Genomic DNA, 27,508 nt, shown 5'->3' with positions numbered 1-27,508 from the left:
TATTTATTTAATGAAAATTAAAGTGTTTTTGCCCTTCATTAACCCTTGAGTTAAATACTTAAATACATACATGATTTTTTCATGTTAATGCATGGGAAACAAAACCTTAACAAATAGGTAAATTATCAACTAATTTTTTTGGGACAATCAACTAATTTTTTTGTCATATCCATATGTATTGCTCAATCCCTATAAGACAAATAAGACTTGATGGAGAACAATGTTATGATAGTTTTGCATAAGTTTTGATCCACTAGTCCAAAACTAGTATACTCCAAAATGACATCAAATAAGATGTCCTGAATATTTTGAACTGAAACAAATGTTTCATAGCAAAGATTGTTCTCATTCCCTCATTTCTTTTACCATATGTACAACAACTCAGAGATACATCATTGATTAAAATCATTTAAACGAAATATATATATATATATATATATAGATCCTCTTTTAATTCCTCCAGGCTTCATATCATATAGGGTAGTACTTAATTAACAAAGGAAATGTTTAGTACTTAGTTAACATTTGAGAAGAGTCAACTCTTGATGAATCAGTGTGTTGAATCTGTTTGCAAAGCAGGCCTTCCAAGTTTGAATTCTAAATCAAGCATCGCTTCAGAACGTGACAAAGAACTATAATCCAATCTCTCCTTTGTGCAATTCCATATGCCTCCACAATTATGTCCACTCATCTATTTAAATATTATCATGTCAATGTGATAAACTTATTTATAAAATACAGCACATATTCTTAAAAAACTACAGCAAAACTATAAGGTGTGTATATTAACTCATGCTTATAGGTTCCAAATTACCCTGATTTCATCATTTCTGTTGAGATGAGAATACATCAAATTGATTTTGGGGTTTTGTCTACTATTTGATGATTGCCATGATTCCCTGTCCGTATAGAGAAGAAATTAGTATACCAAGAAGTTAAACAAATTATAAAGCAATTAAGTCTGTAAATTAGTAAATTACTTTTAGCTAGATATACTTAAGTATTTTAAAAAGAGAAATGTCATATCATTATATTTAAGGATAATAAAAAAAAGAAAGTTAATGATGGAAAGAAATAATTTATTTATTATAAGATGTAAAATTTTGATGTTTAAATAATAATAATTCTGAATACAATCACCTATAGGATTTTTGCATAGACTTTGGCAAATTAGATCTCTCACAAGTTGAGACTCCATGCAAATCTACTGTCCCTGGCCTTTGCCTCAACCTCATTTCTGTCTGTCCATGACCTACGTTTTCAACATCAAAGAGCCATTTCTCAGAAAATAATAGAGTTTCTGTGAAACTCGACTCAATAAAATTCCAAACAAAAGAGAATAAACAAAAATGAGGCCATTGAGAGAACGAACATCCAATTACCTCTTCCCTTGTCAGTGCTCTTCACTGTTCTATACATCTGCATGAACACTCGCATGAAAGTAAAATGAGAAGAAAAAAATGTCCATAATGCAAATATCATCCATGTAGATACCCCTTTGTCCCATAGTCCTTGTTCTAGCTTCCCCATTTCTTGAGGCAGCTTAGAAACAACTAAGCAGAGTTATGTATTTATTCTGTGTGGTTAAAATGGTGGCAGATCTGGTATACGAGACTTTCACTTAATATGATCCGAGAAGGATAAATGTACACACCCTTTTCCCGCAAGCGAAGAGTTATATATTTATTTTGTGTGGTTAGAACAATAAAATGAAAAACTTCACTCATTAATTAGGCTTAAAGACAGTGGAGAATGGAAAGAGATGGGAACCTGTAAGTGACTCTTGACGTGAGCTAGGGTTAGATCCTTAACATTCATTAACTCTAACACAGACTTCGGAGTTGCCCCTATGATGAACAACACAACCCAACAAATTAGACATTACATAAATATTATATAATGTCCAAAACCAAATAACATAATCTATTATCATGTAGAATAATGAAGATTTATTTTATAATCAAACTGATAGAACCATATCATGTAATGTAACTTTTATATAAATATATATATATATATATATGTGTGTGTATGTATGTGTGTGTGTTTTCTGATTAAAACGTTAGATGGTTTACTTTCAGGACCACCAAGAAGCTGAACTGCATGAACAAAATGAGCATGGAGGGTAGCAGTCCATCTCATTCTAGGAGCTCTGATACTTCTTTTTACAACTCTTGCATTTCGTTTGAAATCGCGGCTATATATACAAGGTTGATAGTTATGGAGCTTGTGATTGAAATTTCTTCCTTTTACTATGGGTTGGGGGTTCAAATCTGAAGTTTCATAGCCTAAGCTCAATGTAGGTTCACCATGACCAAGGTTAAGGACAGTAGTATCATTGTGGAAAAAGCCATTACTTCCATTACAACCACTACCAGAATCAGAGGGTGAAAAGCACATATTGGAAATTGTTTTTGTAGTTAATGTTAATCCATTGTAGCTTGTCATTTCTTTGGCTTCAGAATCTGAAATGAAGGGTTGGCATATATTTAGGGAGAGGTTTGGCTCTAGCAAAGGTTCTAAGGTAGGCATTAGTACTGTGTACATAAGAAAGGTATATAGTTCTGCAGGTTTAGTTAAAGAGTGGTACAGTATACATAAGAAAGGTAAGGAATAAAAGTTGAATCAGGGTTGTGGTAAGGAATACTCTTGTGAAGCATAGGTATATATAGTACACAGAAAGCAAGAGAGGTGAGGTATGAAGATTTGACAATAGAAAGAATGAATGAAAGGGGTGAAAAAGAAAGGGTTTGTGTTTATATCATCATCACTTCTTCCTTTATGAGTTGCATATATTATATTATAGCCTTTTCAGTAGCATCACATTAGGAAGACCATAGGGGAAGTTTTCAAGGAGTGATTCAGTGAGTGACGAAGCTAGTGCAAAGAGACTACTAGTCACAGCCAGATTCAAAATATGCAAGGAAAGGGAAAATATCAGTGTATCTTGGGATGCTGTGTTCAATGAAAAACTAGTAAAAAGGGAAGTAGTTATTTATGGAAAGTTCCTGAAGCATGGACCCTGATGCAAGGTAAATGTCTTCCTTTCAATTTTGAGTCTCGTTTTGTTTAGTCTTACACATTTGTTTAGAATTATTTTCTCACAACATCAAGTAAAAAATTTAAATACATGGTACTAAGTATGATCAAATAATATCATTTCATTATTAATAACAAGTTGTTTCAATACAATCACCTCTCACAAAAAACTAATTCCTTATCAATAACCTTCATTGTAAAAAAAACCATTCAATTTTATTTTGGAAGGAGGGTGCAGCTACCAAAACAAAGAAAGATGCAACTTATAATGTTGATTCTGTGAGGAATGGTCCTATTCCGTGATCCTATTGTTTCTTATCTATTTTAATGCCATTTCTTGTAGCGGATTGGAGCATTCCCATTTTATTATGAACGAGGATTGAGTGGCAGAACAAAATATCCCTGTCCTAAACTGATCCTGATACTGACCCTATTGCTCCTTGTCTCAGAAATGGCATTAAACCTCATCAGCTTCTTATATCTATGAGACTATGACCATGTATGAGATAAATACCTTGACCATGCTCATTTTTCAAGGTTCCATTCATTTTATAAATTCAGATTCATGTATGTATTGTGAGTTGTGACTATTTTCCAATTTCCAACCATCAAATTGAGAATATACTAGAACATTATGCAACATTCCATCAACTCACACAAAGCCTTAGCGTAATTTTAAGTCTTAATTATTTGGTGGACCAAATTGTTGTGTCTTGTTACTACGGCAATGGTGTGTTGTGTTAGTATCTGAGGAGTTGGACCCCGGATTTTCCCCTCTGCCACCGGTTGTAGCGCAATCCCCTCTATAGCTTGTCATGTAGTAGTGTCTTGACCAACCCCTAATCCGATTAGGAGGGATTATCTCCATTAATATAGAGGTAAGTACACTTAAAATAAAAAATATTATATGTATAAGTGCAAAAGTAATCAATTGCATCTCAATTAATGAAGATGATCCTAACTCTATACTAAGATTGACATCTTGTGTGGATTTGTCACCAATTGTGTTGGATATCATTTATCATCCCATAAATCTGTGTTTAAGGTATTCCGAAATCAATAATGTAATTTAGCAATCATTTTTTTAATATTCTTTTCCTATTTCCATTCAAGAACGGGTAGATCTTTCCCTAAATTTCCTATACTAACATTATTACTACTTCTTATAATCACTTTACTTAAATAACCTACACTAAATCCTTTTGGCTAATCCTTGTTGGATCAGAACTCACCGATTAACAAGACTATCTTAACAGTTGTGTTTACCTCAACTAAACTTAATTATTATTGACTTTACATTAGTCAATGACCTAATACTTGATTTAACCTATTGCAAGCTCATTTTAACTTAATAGCTCAATTTACTCGATTTTACTATAATTAAGACACTCGATCTCATTTTTTAGCTTGTTGGTTATTCTATCTAGTAAAACTTGTTCCAACTCAAAATATTTTCTTTATAAGTCTTAAAGCTATTTTGAAAGTTAAATAATATATTAATATGTAATGTATTGGAGGAATAACCAGATATCACAAAATAACATTATAGGAATATGAATAAAAAATAACAATTTGATAATAACATTATAGGAATATATAATGTTATTAACTACCTAAAAATAACATTATAGGAATATGAATAAAAAATTAATCTAAAAAAAACATATTTGATAATAACAATTTCTACATAAATAAAAAGAAAGAAATTGATTGGGTTAGAAGTAGAAGCAAACATTGTGAGAAGGTGAAGTAGAAGTGTTTGGGTGTTGGATCTGAGAGAGAGAGAGAGAGAGAGAGAGATGACGGTGTTCCACTTCTTTAACTGTGCAATTCTCACTTTCGGTCCCCACGCCGTTTATTATTCCGCCACTCCGTTGTATGTTTCTTCTCTTCTCTTTCTTATTCCCTTATTATTCAGATCTATATATCCATTTTTAACGATTCAAACACTTTCTCGCTTTCCCTAATTCATCACTTTCTGCTTTATTTTTTATTCTTATTTACCTAAATTTAGCGCATAGTTTCGATTAAATGAAAATATAATTAACAAAATTTGGCCGTTCTATCAGTGAATATCTAATAGCTGTACGGTAAATCAATTTTATAATTGGGCTTTGCAAAATTTGATTTTGGATGAATTTAGTTTTGTAAAATTGAAGTTTGAAATGAATTGATTTATGTTTGGATACCTTTATTTGAAAATTGTTTTTGACTGTTTGGATAGTTGTGACCAAAATAGGTTTTAGATGTGTAATTATTGAAAAAAAGTGTAATTTATATGTTGGTTATCCAAGAGAGAAGGAAGAAGAAGAAGAATAATAAATGCAGAGAAGAGGGAACTCGTTAAAAATTCTTCTAACTGAATGCAAAAACTAGTCTCAGTTATTAACACCTAGGTTCAAGTTTAGAGGTAGAAATTTAGGGTTTTGAAATAGATGCCTAATGTAATAGTGCACCCAAACACACTTACTTGATGTGTGAAGAATTTTAGACTTGCTTTTCTTTTTGTTTTTTGCATGATTTAAAATTTAGTGATGTATGGTTTCATGTGTTAGTAGTTCCGTAATAAGTTTGCATATGCAGATCTGAATATGATACACTCGGCACCTCAATCAAAACCGCTGTTGTTTATCTCGCAACAGCATTAGTGAAGGTTGGTCGATATACCAAACTCAATTTTCAGTTAGTATTTGCTTGCACTATGTAAGATTATGGTCTGACTTTTTTGTGTTTCTTATGCATACTCTGGCAGCTTATTTGTCTCGCTACTTTCCTAAAGGTGTCCGAGAGTGATAGCTTTGATCCATATCAGGTATGTTTTTTGAACTGCTTATGTATTTGCTTACATTGATGTATCATGTATGTATATTTTACATAAAGGGGTGCTAAATAACAAGTCAACATTTGCTTTTTAAGCCATAAATGTAAATCATGAATTTACTGCAACAATTTTTTACTTAAGCTGGAAGCTGTTACAAATGACTAACCACAGACAGTGAAATCGATCTCATGAGTGCCACTTGGATCTGCCAATTACTAGTTAGAAGAACAGACAAATGACTAACTAAAACAATTTATACACAATCTTAAGCTGAAAGCTATAACAAATGACTAACTTCAGCCAATGAAAGTGATCTCATAGATGCCACTTGGAATTGTCAGTTGTTAGATGAGCTGGCTTGTTTTTCTTTGTGTGAAGTGTGTTTCTCTAAAACTGAAATAAATGTATCAACATTCCACGTATCTCTTTTCATTCTTTCATTGATTTCTCTGTCTTTGATTGCTGACTCTCTTTCTGCCGATTTACTGTATCATTGAAAATCATTGTATACTGTACCTGTCTTTGTAGAATCACTGTTATTTAGTTTATAAATTAACTTGAGTGATAACATATGGCTTTATTCTTCAGGAATTTTTGAAGGCATTAATAGGTTTTGTAGATGTTGCTGGGCTTTATTTTGCCTTGACCCAGTTGACTCACAGGAATATCTCTCAAAATCATAAATTTCAAGCAGTTGGACTTGGTATATCTAACAGGCTATATCATTTTCTACGAAAATTAGTTTATATTTATGCATATCTCGGATGTCATGTTCTACTTCCTAGATCAGCTTCTAGTGTTTCTTCTGTTATTCTGCTTCTGTGACTTCATCTGAGTCTTGGTTTCACTTTTCTTCTGGCAGGGTGGGCTTTTGCTGATTCTGTACTGCATAGGTTGGCTCCTCTCTGGGTGGGTGCTAGAGGATTAGAATTTACTTGGGATTACATTCTGCAGGGTCTTGAGGCTAATGCAAATTTGGTACGTTATGTCCCTTAATGTTTAAAGTCATTTTTTTAAGATTGAAATTCAGATATTGTATTTGCCAATCCACACAGCCGTAGGTCACACTAAAGAATTTGGCCAGTTATGTTCTCCTTAGAATTTGAAACTATATATATTTCTACATATTGTACAATGACAAAACGGTCTGTCTTAAATATGTAAAGGTGGACACAGTTCTGAACCTGGGTAGTCCATATTTATATATATTATCCGTGTTTTAAAGTGTGCCTGTCTGCATTTTTATCTGTGCAGGTGTTGAGCATATCCCTTGCAGCGCTGGGATCTTTGATGTGGCTCCGAAAAAATAAACCCAAGACCCTCATTCCAATTATATACTTGTGTGCAATAATCGTGGCAACCATGCCATCTATCACAAGGTCTTTTCCGACTCATTATGTTACTGTTATATTGTTGAATGCGTTATTGCGTAATTTCATACTCAAATTTATTTTTATTTTGAGTTTGTATCTGCAAATTCAAGATTTTGAATAAAGGACTAAACAGAAAATCTTCCATTGAACATGAACTGATGAACGTCTAACTCTCTTCCTTCAGACTGCTGATTTATACATTATACCTTTTCATTTGCCTGCATAAGTAGTCCATTAGGATAAGATGACCAATTATCTGGTGTTGGATACAAGTATTGTGCATGTTGCTTGGCTTCAGTCATAACATGCACTTTTTATGTTTTATTTGCTGTGAGTAGTGTTTGCTAAACTATGTCTTCTGCAGCTATCTGAGACGTGGATTGGGATGGCACTTTCCAAAAGTGGTGGGTTTTGAGCTCTTCACATCATTGGTAATGGCCTTTATAAGTTGGCAGCTGTTTTCTGCATGTCAAAGACCTTCAGCATGAGAAAGCCATTGCTTAATGATAGAGTCTTGCTTAAGTATTCTGTTGCTGGAGTTTTGATCCAGGGTCTGCTTCTTTTGTTAGATGCAATGCAGTTAATTTAAATTCTACTAATTTCAATTTTTTGTCAATTACAATTTCTTGATAGTTTGGTTATAATTGACACTTGTATTTGTGTTTCTCGTGGTAGAAATTGGCTACAATCCATCATAAAATTTTGTATCAGAAAATGAAATGCAAGGATTTACCTTATATCTTAGTGATAATATATTGCAAACATATTTTCTTGAGACTCGTTGGATTTCTCATTAGATAATGTCCCCTCCATTAACCCACGTCCTCTACAGTGCAAACTATAGGTGCTATACTTAACTATATTTTAGAATGTTGGATGCATTTCATTATGAAACCTTTTGTGATTAAATTCATCATGGTGTGGTTCCATAATAGTATTCTGAACAAAATACAAGTCTTGTGTGCATATGATAAAAAGTGTCTTGTGTCCACAGTTATAAAATGCAAGTTCCTTTAACAATATTTACACTCTTTTTCGACTAGTTTATTCATTATTGTTGTACCACTCTAGTATTAATCATTGTGTCATGCAATGCAACTATTAAATATGTACTACTTTATTCCCATGACGTAAAAATTGCTCAAACGTTGCATTGATACATTGAATTGAGGAAATTAGATGTACGTAATCTTATTATTGCCAACGCGAAGTAGCTGTGTATAAGCAACATTATTCTTATAGAGAGGCTTACCCTCTTCACAAGTAAACGTAATGTACAACAAAAAAACAACACCATTCATAATTCACAACAAAGACAAAACCAATATATATAAGAAACTACACAACTATTATGTATATAACACTATAACTTGCTTATCTGAATCAAAATCAAAGTTCACTCTACCTCCTGTTCCTCCACAAATGCTTCAATACGTAGAAGAACAAACCCAATTGCAACACCAACTAGAACAAGGCCATTGATGATAGAAGCAATAGTGAATATTTCACCAGCAGCATTGCACGTGGATGAGAGTGCTCCTCCATTTGATAATCTAATCTTCACTGAACTCACAATCTTTGCAAAGCACTTTTCAGTACTCAAAGGAAACCCCAAAGAGATTACTCCATTATTGGCCTTAAGTCCTCCAAATGAATTTAGCCCTCTCACATGCACCATTCTCTTATTGGCCTTAGTAGTTGAACTCATTATGGTTCCTCTGGTAATGTTTTGAGGAGGGACAATAGTTATAGCCATGGTTATTTGATGCTATTGTTCCTTAGCCACCAATGTATATAGGAACAAAGATGAAAATGGTAAGGGAAAGTGAGTATTTATTCAGATAAGGGACTGAGAATTTGATTGGCTAATATGTCATGAATGATTGTGGTTGGATTAGATGCTGAAAGAAACATGGAATGGTGGCAACATCTCCAAGTTGAATCACTTTAACATTTTTTTTCTGAGTGAAAAATAAGATAAAAACAACTAATGATAATTATGTCTTGTTAGCTCAATATAAGAAATGATGTTCAAGACTCCAAGGTAAAGCTTTTTAAAAAGGGTGATTATCAGATTTGAAATTTTGACATTGTTGGTGAGGTTTGCTGCAATCTATTTTCACATGCCATGATTTTAGATATTTAACATTGATACTTGAGTAATTATTCTAAAACTCACAATGATTCAAACTCTTTAAAGCTTAGGAGGAATTATTCTATAGTACTAACTAATGGTCTTACATCCACAAAAATTATTACTCAAATCAAGTAATAAGCTTATTTGTTAAAAAATAAATAAATTGGCATCCTTGTTTTAGGAAACATTTAAAGAAAAAGTCTTTAACTTATAAGTGTAAACTTTGTATATTATTATTCCTTCCGATAAGATTAAGCATAAATATTGCATGAGATTTTTCTAAAATTTTAAATTTAAGAGAATTGCTTAAAATATGTTTTGAACATATGATACTATGTAAAATAATTACATATTATACACACAAAAAGATGGCTATATTCACACATTAAAAGCAAAGTTCATAATCCTATTGAATATTTTGGAGTAAAATTCGACATTAAAGAATGAAGTATAATTCCTTTTCCGAGTCTAGCATCTATGACCACAGAAGAAAGATTATGAAGAAATACAAAGGTTGACAGAAAATAGGAAACCATTGGAAATTTGGAATACTCATCCAAAAATAGAAAATGAAACATACATTGTCTTTGACTCGGGTCTGCCTAAGCTATAATATGTGAAACGCTATCAACTAAAAAACAGGACATTGCAAAAAAAAAATATCACATGAAACAATAATTTAGGCAATGAAGCATCATGTGGCTAATTAATCTAAGTAATCCATGGTTGAAATCACCTTCTAAAATAAGAGTTGTTATAGCACCAGTGGTTAATGATTGGTAACAAAATAGAAAGTTTAGCATCTAGTTTTGAGGGACCTATAGTTAGAATAAATGGCCTTACCATTGTGGAATCAGAAATTATTGCAAAGCCTCTCCTATGACTTCTAATGCTTCTTAGTGTTTCTCAATATACCCATTTATCTCTTCCCATTTCATTCATTGGTAGCCTTGGGCTCTTCCAAGGTAGTGATTTTATTCAAAATGCAGGCTTTAGGCTGCACTGTGATTCTTTCCTTATTCGTCCTTTCATCATTCTCATCCTTCTCCTTTGCGCTTTCCAATGATGAAGCCGCTTTCATCGCTCGCCGACAATTGTTACACCTTCATGAGAATGAGGAATTAACAGAGTCTTATGTAGAAAGCTACAAAACAGATCTAAAATTTGACAACCCAAGGCTCAAACATGCATACATTGCACTTGAGGCTTGGAAAAAAGCAATGTATTCTGACCCATCAAACTTCACATCCAATTGGGTAGGATCAGATGTTTGCTCATACAAAGGAGTTTTTTGTGCCCCTGCCCTTGATGATCCCGAAACCGAAGTTGTGGCCGGGGTTGATCTTAACCATGCAGATATTGCTGGTTACATTCCTCCTGAGATTGGTTTGTTAAGTGATCTTGCTCTTTTGCATATCAACTCAAACAGGTTCTGTGGTGTTCTCCCAAAGAGCTTATGCAATCTAAAACTTATGCATGAGCTTGATGTCAGTAACAACCGTTTTGTTGGTCCATTCCCTCAATCCGTTATTTGCCTTCAAGATATCAAATATCTTGACCTAAGGTACAATGACTTTGAAGGGGAACTACCTTTTGAGCTATTCAACAAGACACTTGATGCTATCTTTTTGAACAACAATAGATTTGTGTCGACGATTCCAGAGAACCTAGGAAACTCACCAGCTTCAGTTGTTGTTTTGGCCAATAACCATTTCAATGGATGCATTCCTGGAAGCATTGGTCAAATGGACAAGACCCTTAACGAGTTTGTGGTTGTCAACAACAACCTCTCTGGATGCTTGCCCGTTGAAATTGGAAAGCTTCGCAGCGTCGAGGTGTTTGATGTGAGCCAAAACATGCTTGTTGGTGCGTTGCCAAATACCTTAAACGGACTCGGAAAGGTGGAAGAGTTATCCATTGCAAATAACAAGTTTACAGGTTCTGTATCACGTAGCATCTGTAGTTTGCCTGGCTTGGTGAACTTCACGTTCTCAGATAACTATTTCAATGAAGAGGAAAAAGATTGTGTACCTCAATCTAGAAAGGATATCGAGTTGAATGATGAGAGAAATTGCATTCCTAATAGGCCAGAACAAAGGGGTGCAAGTGAATGTAATGCAGCCATAAGCAAGGCTGTTGATTGCAGCAAGACTCAGTGTGGCCACCCATCAACCCCATCTCATTCCAATAATCCTCCAAGTGAAACTCCATCAGAACCGGAACCAAAACTTACCCCTTCTATCTCTAATCCTCCAACCGAGACTCCCTCGAACCCAGAATCACCGCCACAGACACCAGAAACCCCCAAAACAAAACCACCCACACCAGAAACACCAAAAACACAAGCACCTGTCACACCACAAACACCTAAGCCAGAACCTCCACCCACACCAGAAACACCAGAAGTGGAACCACCTGTCACACCACAAACACCCAATCCAGAACCTCCACCTACACCTGAAACACCAGAAGTGCAACCACCTTCCACACCACAAACCCCTAAGCCAGAACCACAACCAACCCCCAAAGCAGAGCCACCTCCCACACCACAAACAACAATACCACAACCACCACATTCACCAGAAACACCTAAATCGCCCCCACTTGAGGATGATCCTCACAATGAAGCGCCCCGCGGACGATTTAGGACTCCACCACCATCAGTCCATTCTCCCACACCCCTAGTCCAGTCACCTCCACCACCAGTCCACTCACCTCCACCACCAGTCCACTCACCTCCACCACCAGTTCATTCTCCACCACCCCCAGTCCACTCACCTCCACCACCAGTCCATTCTCCACCACCCCCAGTCCACTCACCTCCACCACCCCCAGTCCACTCACCTCCACCACCAGTCCATTCTCCACCACCCCTAGTCCACTCACCTCCACCACCAGTCCATTCTCCACCACCCCCAATGCATTCTCCACCACCCCCAGTCCATTCACCTCCACCACCAGTCCACTCACCTCCACCACCAGTCCACTCACCTCCACCAGCCCCAATACATTCTCCACCACCACCTGTCCATTCTCCTCCACCACCTGTACCATTTAACTCACCACCACCACCAGTACACTCCCCTCCACCACCAGTACACTCTCCTCCTCCTCCACCTGCCTACTCTCCACCGCCACCTATCCAATCTCCACCACCACCTACACCAACTATTTCACCTCCTCCTCCAGAAGAAGAAGACATAATTCTTCCACCTCACTTTGGTTCTTCATATGCTTCACCTCCTCCACCAATCATTGCTGGCTACTAAATGGGCTAACACACAAGGGACTCTCACTTTTGTTAATTCCTAGCGTGAAGACTACTACATCATTTGTTATATCACGACCATGAGAATTTTCCATTTTTTTACTTATGAAATGGGCTAGAACACAATTGTGATTTTTTACTTTCTGTTTCTTTAGCTTATCTCATGCTTCTTTAGCTTATTCTTTCTTTCTTTTATTTATTGTAAGTTATCAAATAAAAGTTATTACGTTTCAATATATATCACATTGGAAGGAAGAAAAAGTTCTCATATCTTAAGATTTCGTCTCAAAACCAATTGGCAATGAGATGAGTAGCTTAATAGGTATTTAAATCATTTCCTAGACAATGAGATAATCGATGTGAAACATACTTTCCAATATGCTACCTCCACATAAGTCTGTGGGACGAGACGAAGAGTTACCTATAACCCATAATTAATGGACATCGGTACATGACAACCGGGAAGAAGTTGGACTCTGACTTTAATATCAAGTTAAGTTTCATCTTAAAACCAATTGACTATGAGAGAAATAACCAAAGTATTTAAATCATCTTAACTAGTTATGTATAGAAAATGTTTTGTACAGAAATTTAGGGTTAGATCATTTTTGAAATTCTTGCCTTAGTAACACACAACAAAAAATTAGAAACACTACATCGAACAATTCATTCAAATATCTCCAAGCTCAAAATTTGAATAGTTCGCGACCAGAAACATTGCAGGCACGACACAATTCACACACCCAATTTTATTTCATACAAGAATAACCCAAAGACCGAATAAATTTCAAAAATCGAAATCAAAATTGGTTACCTGATGAACTAACTGAGAAGAAACTGAAATAAAGGCAAGAGTGTGTGGTGTTATTCGTGCACACGACAGTGGAATGATGTGAGGTGTAATGATAGAATGAAAAAAATTGATGCTCTAACAAAAACCATCAAAAATAAACTTAGGCTCATTTTTTTTTTGGTATTTGTACTTCCAATCATATATCCTCATCTTTTTGGATAAGGATTACTCCTTATAGTTGTCCCAATCTTCCAACTAGTGTCGCTTATAGAAATCGAATGGGATCGAGCCTTACACCACTAGTCTAATGTCTTATTGGTTACCATGACTTTTTAATCATGTTTATTATGTTATTTAAAGTAGAATTATTATATTATATATAAAAATAAACATATTCATAAAATAAAACAAAAAATAAAGATATTTATTACATTTATATTTTTAAATAGCCCCTTATTATTGTGGGACACTCACACTTAAACACCTATTTAAGGTTGTCCTGAAATATGATATTTGTGACGCCATTGAAATCTTACATTGTTATATCAACATCTCATTGGTAGTAGGGTTTAGGGTTTAGAGTTCGAGGTTTAAGGTTTAGGGTTTGTGGTTTAGGGTTTAGGGGTTATGGTTCAATGCTAGGGTTTAAGGGTTAGGGGTTATGGGTTTAGGGTTTATGAGTTTAGGGGTTTAAGGTTTATGGTTTAGGGCTTAGAATCTAGGATTTTTGGTTTTGAGTTTAAGGTTTAGTGTTTAGGGGTTTAGGGTTTACGGGTTAAGAATTTATGGTTAGGGGTTTAGGGTTTATGGGTTAGTGGTTACGAGTTAAGGTTTAGGGTTTAGGAGTTAGAGTTTAGGGGCACCAGGATTAGGGTTCATGGGTTAGGGTCCAAGGGTATAAGGTTTAAGGTTTATGGGTTCAGGGGTTTAGGGGTTCAGGGGTTTAAGGTTTATGGGTTTAGGGGTTTAAGGCTAATGGTTCAAGGTCCAGGGTTCAGTGTTTAGGGTTCAAGATTTAGGGTTAGGGTTTAGGGTCTGGTTTATGGTTAGAGGTTTAGGGTTTATTGTCAGGGTTAAGGTTAAGGTTTAGGGTTAAGGGGTCTAGGGTTTAGGGTTTATGGTTTAAGGTTTAGGGCTTATGGCTCAAGGTTTAAGGTTTAGGGGTTTAGGGTTACGATTATGGTTAGGGGTTTAGGGTTACAGTTATGGCTAGGGGTTTATGGTTAGGTTTAAGGTTACAATTAGGGTTTATGGTATAAGGTTAGGGTTAGATTTAGGGTTTATGGTTTAGGGTTAGGTGTTTAGTGTTTAGGGTTACGGTTACGGTTATGGGTAATGTTTAAGGGTTTAGGGTCAAGGTTAGGGGTTTAGAGTTACAATTTGGGTTTAGTGTTTATGGTTTATGGTCAGGGGTTAGGATTTTGGGTTTAGAGTTTAGGGTTAGGGCCACACTTTTAAGATCAGGTTTATAGTTTATTGTTTGGGGTAGGGGTAGGGCTAAGGGCTTATGGTTTATGGTCAGGGTTTATGGCTAAGGATTAGGGCTTAAGGTTTAGGGCTCAAGGCTCAAGGCTCAGGGTTTAGGGGGTTTAGCGTTAGGGTTTAGGGTCCAGGGTTAAGGCTCAGGGCTTATGGCTCAGGGTTTACGATTTAGGGTTTAAGGTTAGGGTTTATGGTTAAGGCCCATGGCTTAAGGTTTAGGGTTTAGGGTTACGATTATGGTTATGAATTTAGGGTTAGGTTTAAGGTTTATGGTTACAATTAGGGTTCAAGGTCCATGGTTAGTGTTTATGGTTTAGGGACTAATGTCAGGGTTATTGTCACGGTTTAGGATTATGGGTTATGGGTTTAGGGTTTAGGTTCATGGTTTACGATTTAGGGTCCAGGGCTAGGGTTAAAGTTACATTTAAGGTTAGGGTTTAAGGCTTATGGTTTAGGGTCAAAGTTTAGGGGATTGTGGTCTATGTTTACAGTCAGGGCTATAGTCACGGGTTATGGTTTAGGGCTAGGGTTAGGGTTTAAGGTTTAGGGTTAGATGTTAGGGTTTAGGGTTAAGGTTTAGGATTAGGGTTACGAGATTAGGGTTTAAGGGTAGGGTTAGGGGTTTAGAGTTACAATTTGGGTTTAGGGTTTAGGGTTAGGGTTTATGGTTTATGGTTACGGGTTAGGATTTATGGGTTTAGGGTTTTTGGTTTTTTACTAGGGTTTAGGTTTAGGTCTAGGGTTTATTGTTTGGGTTAGGGTTAAAGGTTAATGGTTTATGGTTAGGGTTTAGGGTTAAAGCTCAGGGTTTATGGCTCAAGGTCTAGGGCTCAAGGCTTAGGGTTTAAGGTTTAGGGCGAGGGTCCAACGCTTAGGGTTTAAGGTACAAGGCTTATGGATCAAGGTTTACAGTTTAGGGTTTATGGATCATGGTTTAGGGTTTATGGTTAGGGCTTAAGGCTCAAGGCTCAGGGCTCAAGGCTCAGAGCTCAGGGCTTAAGGCTCAGGGCTCAGGGCTCAGGGCTTAGTGTTAAGGGTTACAGTTATGGTTATGAGTTTAAGGTTAGGTTTACGGTTTATGGTTTAGGATTACAATTAGGGTTCAGGGTTTAAGGTCAGGGTTTATGGTTTAGGGACTAGTGTCAGGTTTATGGTTATGGTTCAAGATTTAAAGTTTTGAGTTTAGCGTTTAGGGTTTAGGTTTTATGATTTAGGGTTTAGGGTAACAGTTACGATCAGTGATTAGGGTTTAGGGCCAGGGTGAGGGTTCAAGGTTCAAGGTTATGGTTTAGGGTTAGGGGTTACGTTTAAGGTTTAGGGTCAAGGTTTAGGATTTAGGGTTTATGGTTACAATCATCGGCGATGGTTTAAGGTTAGGGGTTAATGTTCAGGATTAGGGTTAGGGTAAGAGTTTAAGATTTAGGATTTATGGTTCAGGGTTCAGGGTTCAGGGTTTATGGTTAAGGTTAGGGTTAGGGCTAGGGTTAGGGTTAGGGTTTAAGGCTTATGGTTAGGGTTCAGGGTTCAGGGTTCATGGTTCACGGTTCAGGTTTAGAGTTTAGGGTTAAGGTTTAGGGTTTATGATTTAGGGTTTTTGGGTTTATGATTTAGGGTTTAGGGTTTATGATTTAGGGTTTTTGGGTTTAGGGTTCAGGGTTCAAGGCTTAAGGCTTAAGGTTAAGGGTTCAGGGTTAAAAGTTTAGGGTCTAGGGCTAGGGTTACGGGTCACGGTCACGGTTAGGGCTTAGGGTTTAGGATTTAGGGTTTAGGATTTAGGGTTTAGGATTTAGGTTGTAGGGTTTATGGTTAGGGGTTATAATTTAAGGTTTATGGGTTTAGGGTTTTTGGTTAGGGTTTAGGGTTAAGGTCAAGGTTAGGCGTTTATGATCAGGTTTAAGGTTTATTATCTGGGTTAGGGTTAATGGCCCATGGTTCAGGGTTTATGGTTTATGGTTAGGGTTCAAGGTTAAGGCTTAAGGTTTAGGGCTTAGGGTTTATGGCTCAAGGCTCAGGGCTTAATGCTCAGGTCTCAAGGCTCAGGGTTTAGGGTTAGGGTCTATGGCTTATTGTTTGGGTTAGGGTTAAGGGTTAATGGTTAAAGGTCTATGGTTAGGGTTAAGGCTTAGGGTTCAAGGCTCATGGTTTATGGCTCGGGGTTTATGGGGTTTAGGGTTAGGGTTCATGGCTTAGGGTTTAAGGTTTTGGGCTTATGGATCAGGGTTTATGGTTTAGGGCTTACGGCTTATAGCTTAAGGTTTAGGGCTCAGGGCTTAGGGCTTAAGGCTTAGGGCCAGAGTCAAGGTTTAGGGTTTAGGGCCATGGCTTAGGGTTCAGGGTTTAGGGTTTAAGGTTATGGTTTAGGGTTTAAGGTTAGGGTTTAAGGTTTTTGGGTTCAGGGTTCAGGGTTAAGGTTTTTGAGTTCAGGGTTAGGGTTCAAGGTTTCGAGTTTAGGGTTTAGGGTTTTTGGGTTTAGGGTTTAGGGTTATGGTTAATGGTTTAGGGCCAGGGCCAGGGTTTAGGGTTCATGGTTCAATGTTCAGGGTTTAGTGTTTAGTGTTCAAGGTTTAGGGTTTATGGTTTAGGGTTATGGTGAGGGTTTATGGTTTAGGGCCAGGGTTAGTGTTTAGGGCTTAGGTTTATGGCTTAGGGCTTAGGGTTTAGGTTTAGGGTTAGGGTTTAGGGCCAAGGTTAATGTTAGAGTTTATGGGTCATGGTTAGGGTTTAAGGTTTAGGGTTAGGGTTTATGGTTAGGGTTTAGGGTTAAGGTTTATGGTTTAGAATTTGCAAAAAAATAATATAATGCATCATAGACTACCCCCTTAATATTTTCAATGTTTTTTTTGCTCTTTGGGTTTTTTATATATAAAAAAAATATGCATCATAAACCTATACCAAAATAGTAATGTTTTGGTAGGGTTTATTTTCAATGATTAGTTTGCAACAACGGGGTGATGAGAAGTTGAATGTAGACAATTCGAAAAACTCAAAAAATGGAGAGGGATTTGAAAAGGAGAAAAGAGATTAAAGTAAAAAATATATGATTAGTGTACAAATGCACAATAATCACTGCAAACATACTTTAGTCAAACCTTTGCTAGAGTGGAAAAAGAAACAATTATTAGTCAAATATTGCCAGAGGAAAGGATTGCATCCACGATTCAACAAATGGATCATTTATGTCTATTTTTTTGGAGGAAACAAAAATAATAAAAAAGTTATTTAATATACTACTTTGTATTAGTGATGTAATATAAAATAAGAGAAGAAAGTTATAAGAAAGAACAAGGAATAAGTAAGATGTTGCTATTATAGTAGATTTGGGCATTGTATTATTTGATACTAGAAAAATTAATAAGAGAAAATAAGTGAAAATGTTTTTGTCACTCGTTTGGTTAAAGAGTTAATTCAAATCACATGTTTTTACGGTCAACAGATTGGAAATGCTATGACATTTACTCTTCATATAGCTTTATATCATGTGACAAAACCTTATAATTAGTGAAAATATAAAAATTAATTAAAAATCCAATAATGTATAATATTTTACCAACAATGAGTCTTTTAAGACATGAAAGGACATATGGTATAAGATGAATTTTTTAGAGATAAAATTAAGTTTAAAACTCAACTATGAAAGTTTTATGAATTTTTAATTGTGTTTGTGAAAGGTCTTAAGCATATAAGGCTTTTTCTTCACATGCTTAATACTTTGTTTGGTTATATAGAAAAAATGAGAAGAGATAAATTGATGAAAGTAAAGAGAAAAGTGAGAAAGAAAGTAGTATTTTATAATATTGGATACAAGAGAAAAAGAAAGATAAAATCAGAAAATAAGTGTCTACTCATATTAAAGGAGGGTGTGTTTTGTTTCCTAACTCTTTTATTAGTGGGATAGAAGGTGGTGATAAGAGGAATGTGATATTATGCTTTAAAGAATAAAAAACTTCTAAAATAAAGAAAAACACTATTTTATTATTAACTAAAAAATAAACATTATAATTTTAATAATTAAACATTTTATTATAATAATGATTATTATAATTTCAAATAATTTTATAATTAATATTTAGAAATAAATAGTCATTTTCTCGTTAGTGTCTCTACAAACTAGAAGGAAAAAATATATGGCAAGTTCCATAGAACTTTTATTGTCTCATTTCTTTATCTTTTCACAAATTTTTTTATTATCTCTTCAAATTAAGGAACCTGCGTTTAAGCTTCCAAATCAAGACATTTTTTTAATCCAGTTATGGTCACGCATAAATTTAAGTGACGTGTGCGCTTATGTCACCTATGGAAAAGTCGTCTTTCAAAGAGTAGAAGTGGGTGTTTTATTGGGACATAAAAAAATGCAAATAATCATTACTTAAAAAAGAGGAAACAATTAATTTTTTTATTTCCTCCTTTGTATTATATTAATTATTCAAATCCTTTCTCCTAAAAAACGCAAATAATGAATAATTTTATGGGACATTATTATAGATATTTTGATCAAAATATATTATTTTATGTTGATAATTAATATATTTAATCATTTTAATTTGTATACATGACCTAAAATGATATTAAAGTGGAAGAGGGGAAATATTTGTTATTGAGGGTGATATCTAGTACTCGTATAAAAATTTATATACAATTAATATATTATTTTTCATTTATTTGCATTATTTTTTTAAAAAAAATCAATAATAATTAAACATAAATAATATATAATATAATAACAATATATTAAACTTATATACTCCTAAAGCATAAATCTTTCCAAGAAAGTTTGCCATGCTATTTGATTTGATTTGATGCAATGGCGGAAAAAGGGGAACATCAAATCTCAAGATTATATTCTTTACTCTTAGTAAATTTAATATTTTATAACTATTTGCTAAAAAAGGTTTTACCCATTTGGTTAATAGTAATAGAAAATATAGATCAAAATATAGAGTTTATGAAATTTAAAATTTATAAATTGATACAATGTTCTAGTTTTGATGTTAAAATTTTATATTAGCCTCCAAAAATTTAGTCTAGTTGCACACAAAATCGAACATCATGTATCTACACAATTTTCTAAATCCACATATAAATTTTTTCTTCGAAAAAATATTTTCAGTAAGCTTCATACCTTTTCTGGATTGGTTTTGGATATGCTACAATCTCACAACTACAACACAATCTTTTTTGAAATATGTGGTAAAGATAGAAAGAGATATAAAGATTTATGACTAGACTTGATAAACTATAATAAAGATAAAAAGATAGATTGGAATATAAAGAAAAAAGTTTGCAGCCAAAAAAAATTAACTACGATTTATGGTTGTGAAGTTATACATTTTGATCACAAGTGATATAAATTTACAAAATAATAACTTATTTTAATTTTTTATTTAACAAACATCATTAACATGTTTTAAATTAATCAAATAAGTTAACTAATTATCACACTATCAATATCGAATCTTTATATTAAAAAAAATGTCAATAATTTGAATTTTATGAGCAATAATTGTTTGGAGACAACCATAAATGGATTAGTTCAATTTTATTCTACCAAAAGAATTAGAGAAAAAATATATGTGATAATGTGTGAGTTTTAAAAATGTCATTGTAATATTCATTTTTAATATTTAATAACTATTGATTCTTCATTTAAAAAATGTAATATAAAAATGATAAATGATAACTGTTTATAAATATTGATATTGACAATACATAAATATTAAACTCCAATAAATAACTATCACACTAATAATCTTTTCATTTAAACCAAATATCATGAAGAGAAAAAGATGTATTATTAATAGTTTAAGATTTTTATTATATTATCGTATCACTCATCATTCATTTTCAACTATTACTGATTTTTAAATAAAAAAACATAAATGATAATAATTCACTCATTATAGTATTATTGCAAAGAATTAACAAAATGTTAATCTAGTAGTGCTAGATCCTAGGATGACAAAGGTGAAATGTTCGATTTTTGATATCGACTTTTGTTGGGAGAAGCAGCCACACACCTTGAAAGAAATTAGTACACAAAATATTATTGCAAAGTTACATGGTGCCCCTAGCCATCAGTCAACTAAACACTTTAAACAGTCACGACTGTTATGGCAATGTGGTAAATAAAGAAGAGAACAAGTCCGATAATTCACAACACTAGACGCCGCCGTGTATTAATTTACTACTACTACCTTCTATTACATTTCCTTTCATTTCATTTCCCTCAACTTCTCTCTCAAAAATCGCCACCGTGCATCTCTTTCCCGTGCCGGGGATCGCAACCCCTGCGATTCCGTTCAACGTTCCCTTCTCCGATTCTCTCGTTTCTTCCTCTTAGCGTTTCCTCTCACCAAAACCTCTCGCTCAGAGAGCACACTGTACCTTTTCCTCTTTCTCAATCTTCTCAACTTCGTAATCATGGCTATTCGTGTTACCTTCTCCTTCTCCGGCTATGTTGCAAACAACATCGTTTCCTCCGCCACCTCCCGAATATCCAAAAACCACTCCCTCCAAGAATGTTGGATCCGTTCTTGCCTCTTTGGAACGAACCACAGAACCGAACCAGATCCATCTACCGGAGTTCGAAGCTTCCATTCTGATTTTAGAAAATCGAAATCAAATTGCTGGGTCAAGAATTCCGCCTCCGCTGCTTACACCACCCTCGCCGGAGAAATTGTCGGTGATAACTGTAAGAACCCTATCGTGTTAGGTTTGATCTCGATGATGAAGTCAACGGTTTGTGTTTCTGGGTCTTCAACGGCGGCTATGGGTGTTTCGGGTATTTCTCCGTTTAAATCTTCTTCAATTATACCCTTCTTTCAGGGTTCCAAGTCGATTCCTTGTAATGAAAGTGAAGTTCATGAAAGTGTTGATTCCAATTTGAGTTCCAAGGACTTTGAGAGAAGTAGTTGGATTTCTCGGTTGTTGAACGTTTGTTCTGCTGATGCGAAAGCTGTGTTAACTGCTGTTACTGTTAGTTTTCTGTTTAAATCTTACTTGGCTGAACCAAGGTCTATTACTTCTGCTTCTATGAACCCAACTCTTGAAGTCGGTGATCGGATTTTAGCTGAGAAGGTTTGTGTTTGCAATTATTTGTGTCATGAGTTTTTATATGTATTGTTTTTATTTTGTTTAATCTGATTGTGGTTGTTATTTTTGGAACAGGTTTCTTTCTTATTTAGAAAGCCAGATGTTTCGGATATTGTGATTTTTAAAGCACCACCTATTCTACAGGTATTGTAATTTGTAACCTTCATCACTGCATTATTGCAATTGGTTCTGTAATTTTATTAAATTAGATGTAAAAGTGTTGTGAAAAATGATGTTTCATTATTTTGTGTCTTATGTAGGAATTTGGTTTTTCTTCATCCGATGTATTTATAAAAAGGGTTGTGGCTAAGGAAGGGGACTATGTTGAAGTAAGTTTCTATGGTTTGAGCTATTTGTTGATTATGTTGGAAGTATTGTACCTTAATTGCTGATGACGTGTTGGGTTCTTTTTGCGGTAGGTTCGTGATGGAAAACTATTGGTGAATGGTGTTGCTGAAGAAGAGGAATTCGTTGTAGAACCTCTTGAATATGAGATGGATCAAGTGGTAATGTTCGATATTTTCCATGCTAAATGGTATTTTGTGAATTGATTGTGGTACTTGATAACATGGTTAACAGTTTTTTTCTTCATGGCTGCAGGTTGTGCCAGAAGGATATGTTTTTGTGATGGGAGACAATCGCAATAACAGTTTTGATTCTCATAACTGGTAAATTTCCAATCTCTCTATCACTGACTTTTCTCTATTGTTTCTGCTGGAGGAAGTGTGCTTTAGGTGGACGATACATTTTGGTCTATTTGTTGATGCTGTTCTTCTCAAAACATATTGGTTATATCTTATATGTAAAGATGCAATCATGTCTCTCGGTAGTTCATGTTTATTATCTCTATAGTGCATATACTTGTTTGAATGGTGATGTCTGACATTTTAACTGAACATATTTGCTATTTTTGTCTTTATCAGGGGTCCACTCCCTATCGAAAACATTGTCGGTAGATCCATGTTTCGGTACTGGCCTCCATCCAAACTATCTGACCCTGACACCTTTCTTCAGAAACCCACATCTGGAAACAATTCGGTGGTAGTTTCTTGACATGATTCCCCTGCCTTCTAAGGGTGAAGGGTTCCAGATACTTTTATTTCTTAAAGATGGAGCGTTGCTCACGTTTTTGCCCTGGAGTGAGCTCTTATCTGTTCGACGATTCTTCAAGATGAGCCTACTTGTGTTGAATATAGTTTGGGGTGAATTCATTGATGCGAATTTGTCAATGACCTAATAATGATGAATACCTTGTTCATTTGGTGGTATCATGAGATGAAAGGAAAGTGAAAGAGACATGATGGTTGATTTGTGTTGCATTCTTTCATGTATAGGGGTCTGAATGCTAGAAACAAGAGGAAAGATTTGGCATGGAACTATTTACTTCCTGTGAGTTCCATAATCAAGCCTCCTCCCAATTTGAATCTATGTTGTCATTAATGGAAAAAAATTATCTCGGCACGACTCTAGTTGCCTGTTTTCCGGTACATTGTGCATGTTTTTGGTACATATGGATGCCTGTTTTAAAAGCAATCACCATTTAAGGTTTCCTTAAGTTATTCATGATATTGTTGGTGAATTTAAGTAATAATAATTCATAACATATCATTACTTTGGTGAATGGTGAACATGTTTGTACAACATGAAAATGTTACTATGTAAGCTATGTATGCAGTTTATACAAAAATTGACATGCTCGATCATGTAAGGGTTCCATAATGCAATAAATTTTTTGAAATGTTTTTGAAGACCATGGAAATGATTGCTTGCAATCATAGTAATCTCACCATTAGTGAATACTCAAGGAATCCACTGTATACTAGGTTTTAACTTCAAACCCTCAAGGGTTGTGAAATGTATGCGAATAACTCGTAATATTTTGTTTTGTCCTTCATTTTTCAAATATACAACTTATTCAACAATTTACCAAGAAAGTTTGGTTTATCCAACTTACCTAAGCTTTTTGTACACCATTGTTTAGACCGTTTAATTTATCACCAGCTAACATATTATTTTACAAGTCAGTGAACTCTTGATAAGGGATTTAAGAAGGCGTAGATTATGATTTAGGACAATATGGATTTTCTATTAAAATTTGACAATTCAAAGCAATAAACTAGAAAGTGTTTTTGTTTAGTAGAACTTGAAAATGCAGATTTTGCTAATTTCTACATAGTAACTGAGATTCCAGAACAACAACATAAAAATAACAGGTTACATATCACAGGTCTTAATAATCTAAACCTTGGCCAATTCAACATTATCTTTTGAATCACCTTGCTTATCTTCCACTGTTTTGTAAATATAACAAGAAGCACAAAACAAGTAAAACACAAAGTTCAAAATGCTTATCACTGCCAACAGATAATAGAAGTAGTTGAGCTTGTCTCTGTTCAAGTTATTACTTGCCAGCCACCCTCCACTCACTTTGTTAACCACCACAACCACCACCGTGCTCGTAAAGTAACCGAACGCTGCAGAGCACCAAGAAATCGCAGTGCTCAGCGACTTCATTCCAGCTGAACTTTCAGCGTAGAAAAACTCCAGAATGCCTATCAATGTAAACATGTCTGCAGCTCCAAAAATACCATATTGATAACCAAGCCAGAAAATACTAATTGGCAAAGGCTCGGTGCTATCTACCATGTTATGTTCGATGGCTAAGGATTTGCGCCGCGTCTCTACAAAACCAGCAACTGCCATGGAAATAACTGACAGAACCAATCCAATTCCAATGCGCTGAAGGTGTCGAATTCCAGTTGGAATCCCTGTGATTCTTCGAGCGAATGGGACAAAGATGCGGTCGTATATAGGGATAAGGATAAAAATGATCAACAGAGGGATGACTGGGAGAGTGGATCCTGGTACTTTAAACCCCTTGATTTTATTGTTCATAGTGGTGCTTTGTTGTATAGTGAAAGTTTGAAGCTGAGCCAAACATGTGTTCATAAACATGGTGCTAAATATTATAGGTAGCATTCGGATTAGGATTTTGGTTTCTTCCACTTGTGTTACTGTGCACAAATTCCAGGGTCCAGAGGGTGTGGGTTTTATAGTAATTGCTGCATGGTCCAAGAATCTGGGAATTCATTTTTTGCAATAAAACCAAATGAGAAAGAGCATAAACACTAGTCCTAGTCCTAAGCAAAGATAACTGGTCATGTAAGGATACATAATTATTTGTTATGTTGTAGTACCTGAATTGTTCTGTCCTTTTGAGTATTTCATAATTGTCATCTCTTTCTTTTTCATGAATTTCATGTAGTTCCTCTGTGTTCTCTGGAATCTGAACCTTTCTGTTTCTAAATGCTGCTACAAATACCTAATAGTTCACCAAATATGAGTCTAATATGTATTAAGTGAACATTTTTATATATAAGAGAAGTGATAAAAAATATGACAATAATGTTATTTACCTGTATAATTCGAGTTAGTGGACTACCCTTTGGGATATTATTTCTATATAATGACTTGCCCATGCAAATGAAGAGAATAGCACAAAATATTGCTATAGTGCATATACCAAAACTCCAACCCCATCCATGGTTTGCACCAATCCAATTAATGAGAGTAACACCAATTATTGATCCTATGGTAAGGCTAAACAAGAACCAGTTGAAAAAGCTTGATAGTTGAGTTGCTTCTTTGGGATTTTTAGCATCAAATTGATCAGCTCCTAAGGCTGGTAAAGCTGCTTTAATACCACCAGTTCCCAATGCAACAAGGTATAGGCCAGAGTAAAGAATTGCAGCTTGGCCAACTGTAGTGGATTTACATTGGCTTATTTGGTTTGGTGCTAAATCTTTGCAGGGTATGGGTCTTAATTGGTGGAAGTATGCTTGAGTTGTGAGAAGACCATATCCCTGAAATTACAACAAATAGTCCTGTGAAGTTTTTGTTTCTTTTGAGAAACTTTTATATAACTCAATTCATGCATGCTCCAGAGAGAATCTCTACTATTGACTTTAAAGTTTAAACAAACTTTATAAATTTATGTCACTGATTTAAGTTCAGTGCTAAAAGTTCCTGAATGGATTGGAGTTAAAATTATTTGATTTTAACCATTATTAGCTAACTACAAGGGAAGATGTGGACATAAACCAACTTGGTATTTTATTTATTGTTATCCCAATAAAATTCTATTTTTTGTAATTATTGTATTGGCATGCTGCACTATTAATTGTATGACTTTCTGCTAAGAATATTTTGGGCTGTGCCCACTTCCAGATTTTATGTTGTTTTTATATTACCAAACGAAATGTGCCAGTCAAAGCACTAGGTAGGATTCAATTATTGAACACTATGATTGCAAAGACTCACTAAACTATCCAAAAAAGAAATATGCAATGTTTATCCATTTTATTTCATTTCATGTTATTCATATGATTTTTCCTTCACAGTTAATTGGACTTACCAACAATTCCATGCATGCAAACAAAACACAAGTCTTGAACCTAGACATATATGTATCACTGATAAATCCACCAACAAGTGCTAATAAAAATGCAGTTCCTGAAAAGTTGGTCAGGGTTGTAGCAGATTCTGTTAAGCTGAAGTTCATGTAGCTAAAGAAATAAGTTACTAGGCTCACTGCATTGGCAACAAAGGCCATGTTATCTAGCCCTTCCATAACTGCATAAAAAAAATGTAGTTTCAATTTATTATATAAACACAACAAAAAGATTTTCACACATAAAAGGGTAGAAAGTAGGATTTTACATACTATATACAGGAAGTGTAGCTTTTTTTCCTCCTAGCTTTCTTTGTACCCTTTGTTGCATATCCATGTTTTTTAAGATACCCTGGTGAGTTATCAAACAAATTCAATTAACAAAAGAAATTCAAGAAGTGTTTTGTTTTAAGGTAGAGAAAGGAGGCACATATATTGCACTAAGGTATTAGTAGAAGAATATTAAAATTGTATGGCAAGAAAAGAGGAAGGATTAATTACCATTGTTAGTGCCTTCTTTGAAAAACAGGACCTGCTTCTTTTGGTACTAGTAGTTCATTCATTTTGGATTTATATAGGATCAAAAAACTCCACCATATTACAAAAATGTTATTTTGACAACCATGACAATTTTAGTTATATTTTATTTTTTGTTGGACTTTATGAAATGATGATACATACAGAGATAAAAGTGAGAAGTGAGAGATATAATATAATGTAAGATAAGTTACAGAATTTGAGATATTATGATTAAGGATAACACTACTCAAGATAATATGTGCCACTAGTTGCCTTTAACATTAAAGTAAGCAATTAGAAAATTAAAAAGTGAAAACTTGGCTTTGTGACAAAAAAATTGGTTTATTTTTAAGCTGAGTTCTGTTCCTGTTTTGTCCTCTTCCTCACCAACCATATATAATATAATTGTTTTGACTTCATCTGTTGACTTTATCTCATTTTTTATTGTTTTTTCAAACTTGGACAATTAGCTAAATGCTGATACATGAGAATTTGTAATCTCCGTGCCACCAGAAAAATATTTAATAATATTATTTT

At 34.8% G+C, this 27,508-nt stretch overlaps 5 protein-coding genes across 5 annotated transcripts; 3 read left to right on the top strand and 2 right to left on the bottom strand.

The window, feature by feature from the left end:
• On the bottom strand, positions 551-2,532 carry LOC109342452 (probable transcription factor KAN4). Its single transcript, XM_019580434.1, has 6 exons — positions 2,076-2,532; positions 1,771-1,847; positions 1,383-1,419; positions 1,141-1,252; positions 815-899; positions 551-691 (listed from the first exon to the last, which is right to left on the bottom strand). Exons 1-6 carry the CDS (start codon positions 2,530-2,532, stop codon positions 551-553), a joined length of 909 nt encoding a protein of 302 aa, XP_019435979.1.
• On the top strand, positions 4,757-8,006 carry LOC109343937 (transmembrane protein 147-like). The gene is made up of 7 exons (XM_019582467.1): positions 4,757-4,915; positions 5,623-5,692; positions 5,792-5,851; positions 6,449-6,563; positions 6,723-6,838; positions 7,115-7,239; positions 7,598-8,006. The coding sequence occupies exons 1-7, from the start codon at positions 4,839-4,841 to the stop codon at positions 7,719-7,721; spliced, it is 687 nt and encodes a 228-aa protein (XP_019438012.1). The 5' UTR covers positions 4,757-4,838; the 3' UTR covers positions 7,722-8,006.
• Positions 9,899-13,069, top strand: LOC109343921 (pollen-specific leucine-rich repeat extensin-like protein 1). Its single transcript, XM_019582445.1, has one exon. The coding sequence runs from the start codon at positions 10,354-10,356 to the stop codon at positions 12,637-12,639; it is 2,286 nt and encodes a 761-aa protein (XP_019437990.1). The 5' UTR covers positions 9,899-10,353; the 3' UTR covers positions 12,640-13,069.
• Positions 21,093-23,531, top strand: LOC109343930 (probable thylakoidal processing peptidase 2, chloroplastic). Its single transcript, XM_019582457.1, has 6 exons — positions 21,093-21,987; positions 22,078-22,146; positions 22,263-22,331; positions 22,422-22,508; positions 22,603-22,670; positions 22,926-23,531. Exons 1-6 carry the CDS (start codon positions 21,331-21,333, stop codon positions 23,053-23,055), a joined length of 1,080 nt encoding a protein of 359 aa, XP_019438002.1. The 5' UTR covers positions 21,093-21,330; the 3' UTR covers positions 23,056-23,531.
• LOC109343924 (protein NRT1/ PTR FAMILY 4.5-like) lies at positions 24,123-27,062 on the bottom strand. The gene is made up of 6 exons (XM_019582451.1): positions 26,954-27,062; positions 26,726-26,804; positions 26,417-26,634; positions 25,419-25,865; positions 25,200-25,324; positions 24,123-25,081 (listed from the first exon to the last, which is right to left on the bottom strand). The coding sequence occupies exons 1-6, from the start codon at positions 26,954-26,956 to the stop codon at positions 24,241-24,243; spliced, it is 1,713 nt and encodes a 570-aa protein (XP_019437996.1). The 5' UTR covers positions 26,957-27,062; the 3' UTR covers positions 24,123-24,240.

The sequence above is a fragment of the Lupinus angustifolius genome, chromosome LG03 (assembly GCF_001865875.1).
Source record: "Lupinus angustifolius cultivar Tanjil chromosome LG03, LupAngTanjil_v1.0, whole genome shotgun sequence".
NCBI classification, from domain to species: Eukaryota; Viridiplantae; Streptophyta; class Magnoliopsida; order Fabales; family Fabaceae; genus Lupinus; species Lupinus angustifolius.
The sequence above is the reverse complement of the archived record's forward strand: the minus strand, read 5'-3'. Positions and strand labels throughout refer to the sequence as shown.

Bases quoted from the DNA above. Each gene is read 5' to 3' on its own strand.
- LOC109342452 (XM_019580434.1), bottom strand. From the start codon at position 2,532: ATGCCTACCTTAGAACCTTTGCTAGAGCCAAACCTCTCCCTAAATATA. The intron at 1,253-1,382 runs GTAATTGGATGT...TTGAAAACGTAG, and splicing joins GAGCACTGACAAGGGAAGAG to GTCATGGACAGACAGAAATG. The intron at 692-814 runs GTAATTTGGAAC...ATATTTAAATAG, and splicing joins ACAGAAATGATGAAATCAGG to ATGAGTGGACATAATTGTGG.
- LOC109343937 (XM_019582467.1), top strand. From the start codon at position 4,839: ATGACGGTGTTCCACTTCTTTAACTGTGCAATTCTCACTTTCGGTCCC. The intron at 4,916-5,622 runs GTATGTTTCTTC...TTGCATATGCAG, and splicing joins TATTATTCCGCCACTCCGTT to ATCTGAATATGATACACTCG. The intron at 6,839-7,114 runs GTACGTTATGTC...TTATCTGTGCAG, and splicing joins TTGAGGCTAATGCAAATTTG to GTGTTGAGCATATCCCTTGC.
- LOC109343921 (XM_019582445.1), top strand. From the start codon at position 10,354: ATGCAGGCTTTAGGCTGCACTGTGATTCTTTCCTTATTCGTCCTTTCA.
- LOC109343930 (XM_019582457.1), top strand. From the start codon at position 21,331: ATGGCTATTCGTGTTACCTTCTCCTTCTCCGGCTATGTTGCAAACAAC. The intron at 22,332-22,421 runs GTAAGTTTCTAT...TTTTTGCGGTAG, and splicing joins AGGAAGGGGACTATGTTGAA to GTTCGTGATGGAAAACTATT. The intron at 22,509-22,602 runs GTAATGTTCGAT...TCATGGCTGCAG, and splicing joins AATATGAGATGGATCAAGTG to GTTGTGCCAGAAGGATATGT.
- LOC109343924 (XM_019582451.1), bottom strand. The intron at 26,635-26,725 runs GTATGTAAAATC...TTTTTTATGCAG, and splicing joins AGCTACACTTCCTGTATATA to TTATGGAAGGGCTAGATAAC. The intron at 25,325-25,418 runs GTAAATAACATT...GTGAACTATTAG, and splicing joins CACTAACTCGAATTATACAG to GTATTTGTAGCAGCATTTAG.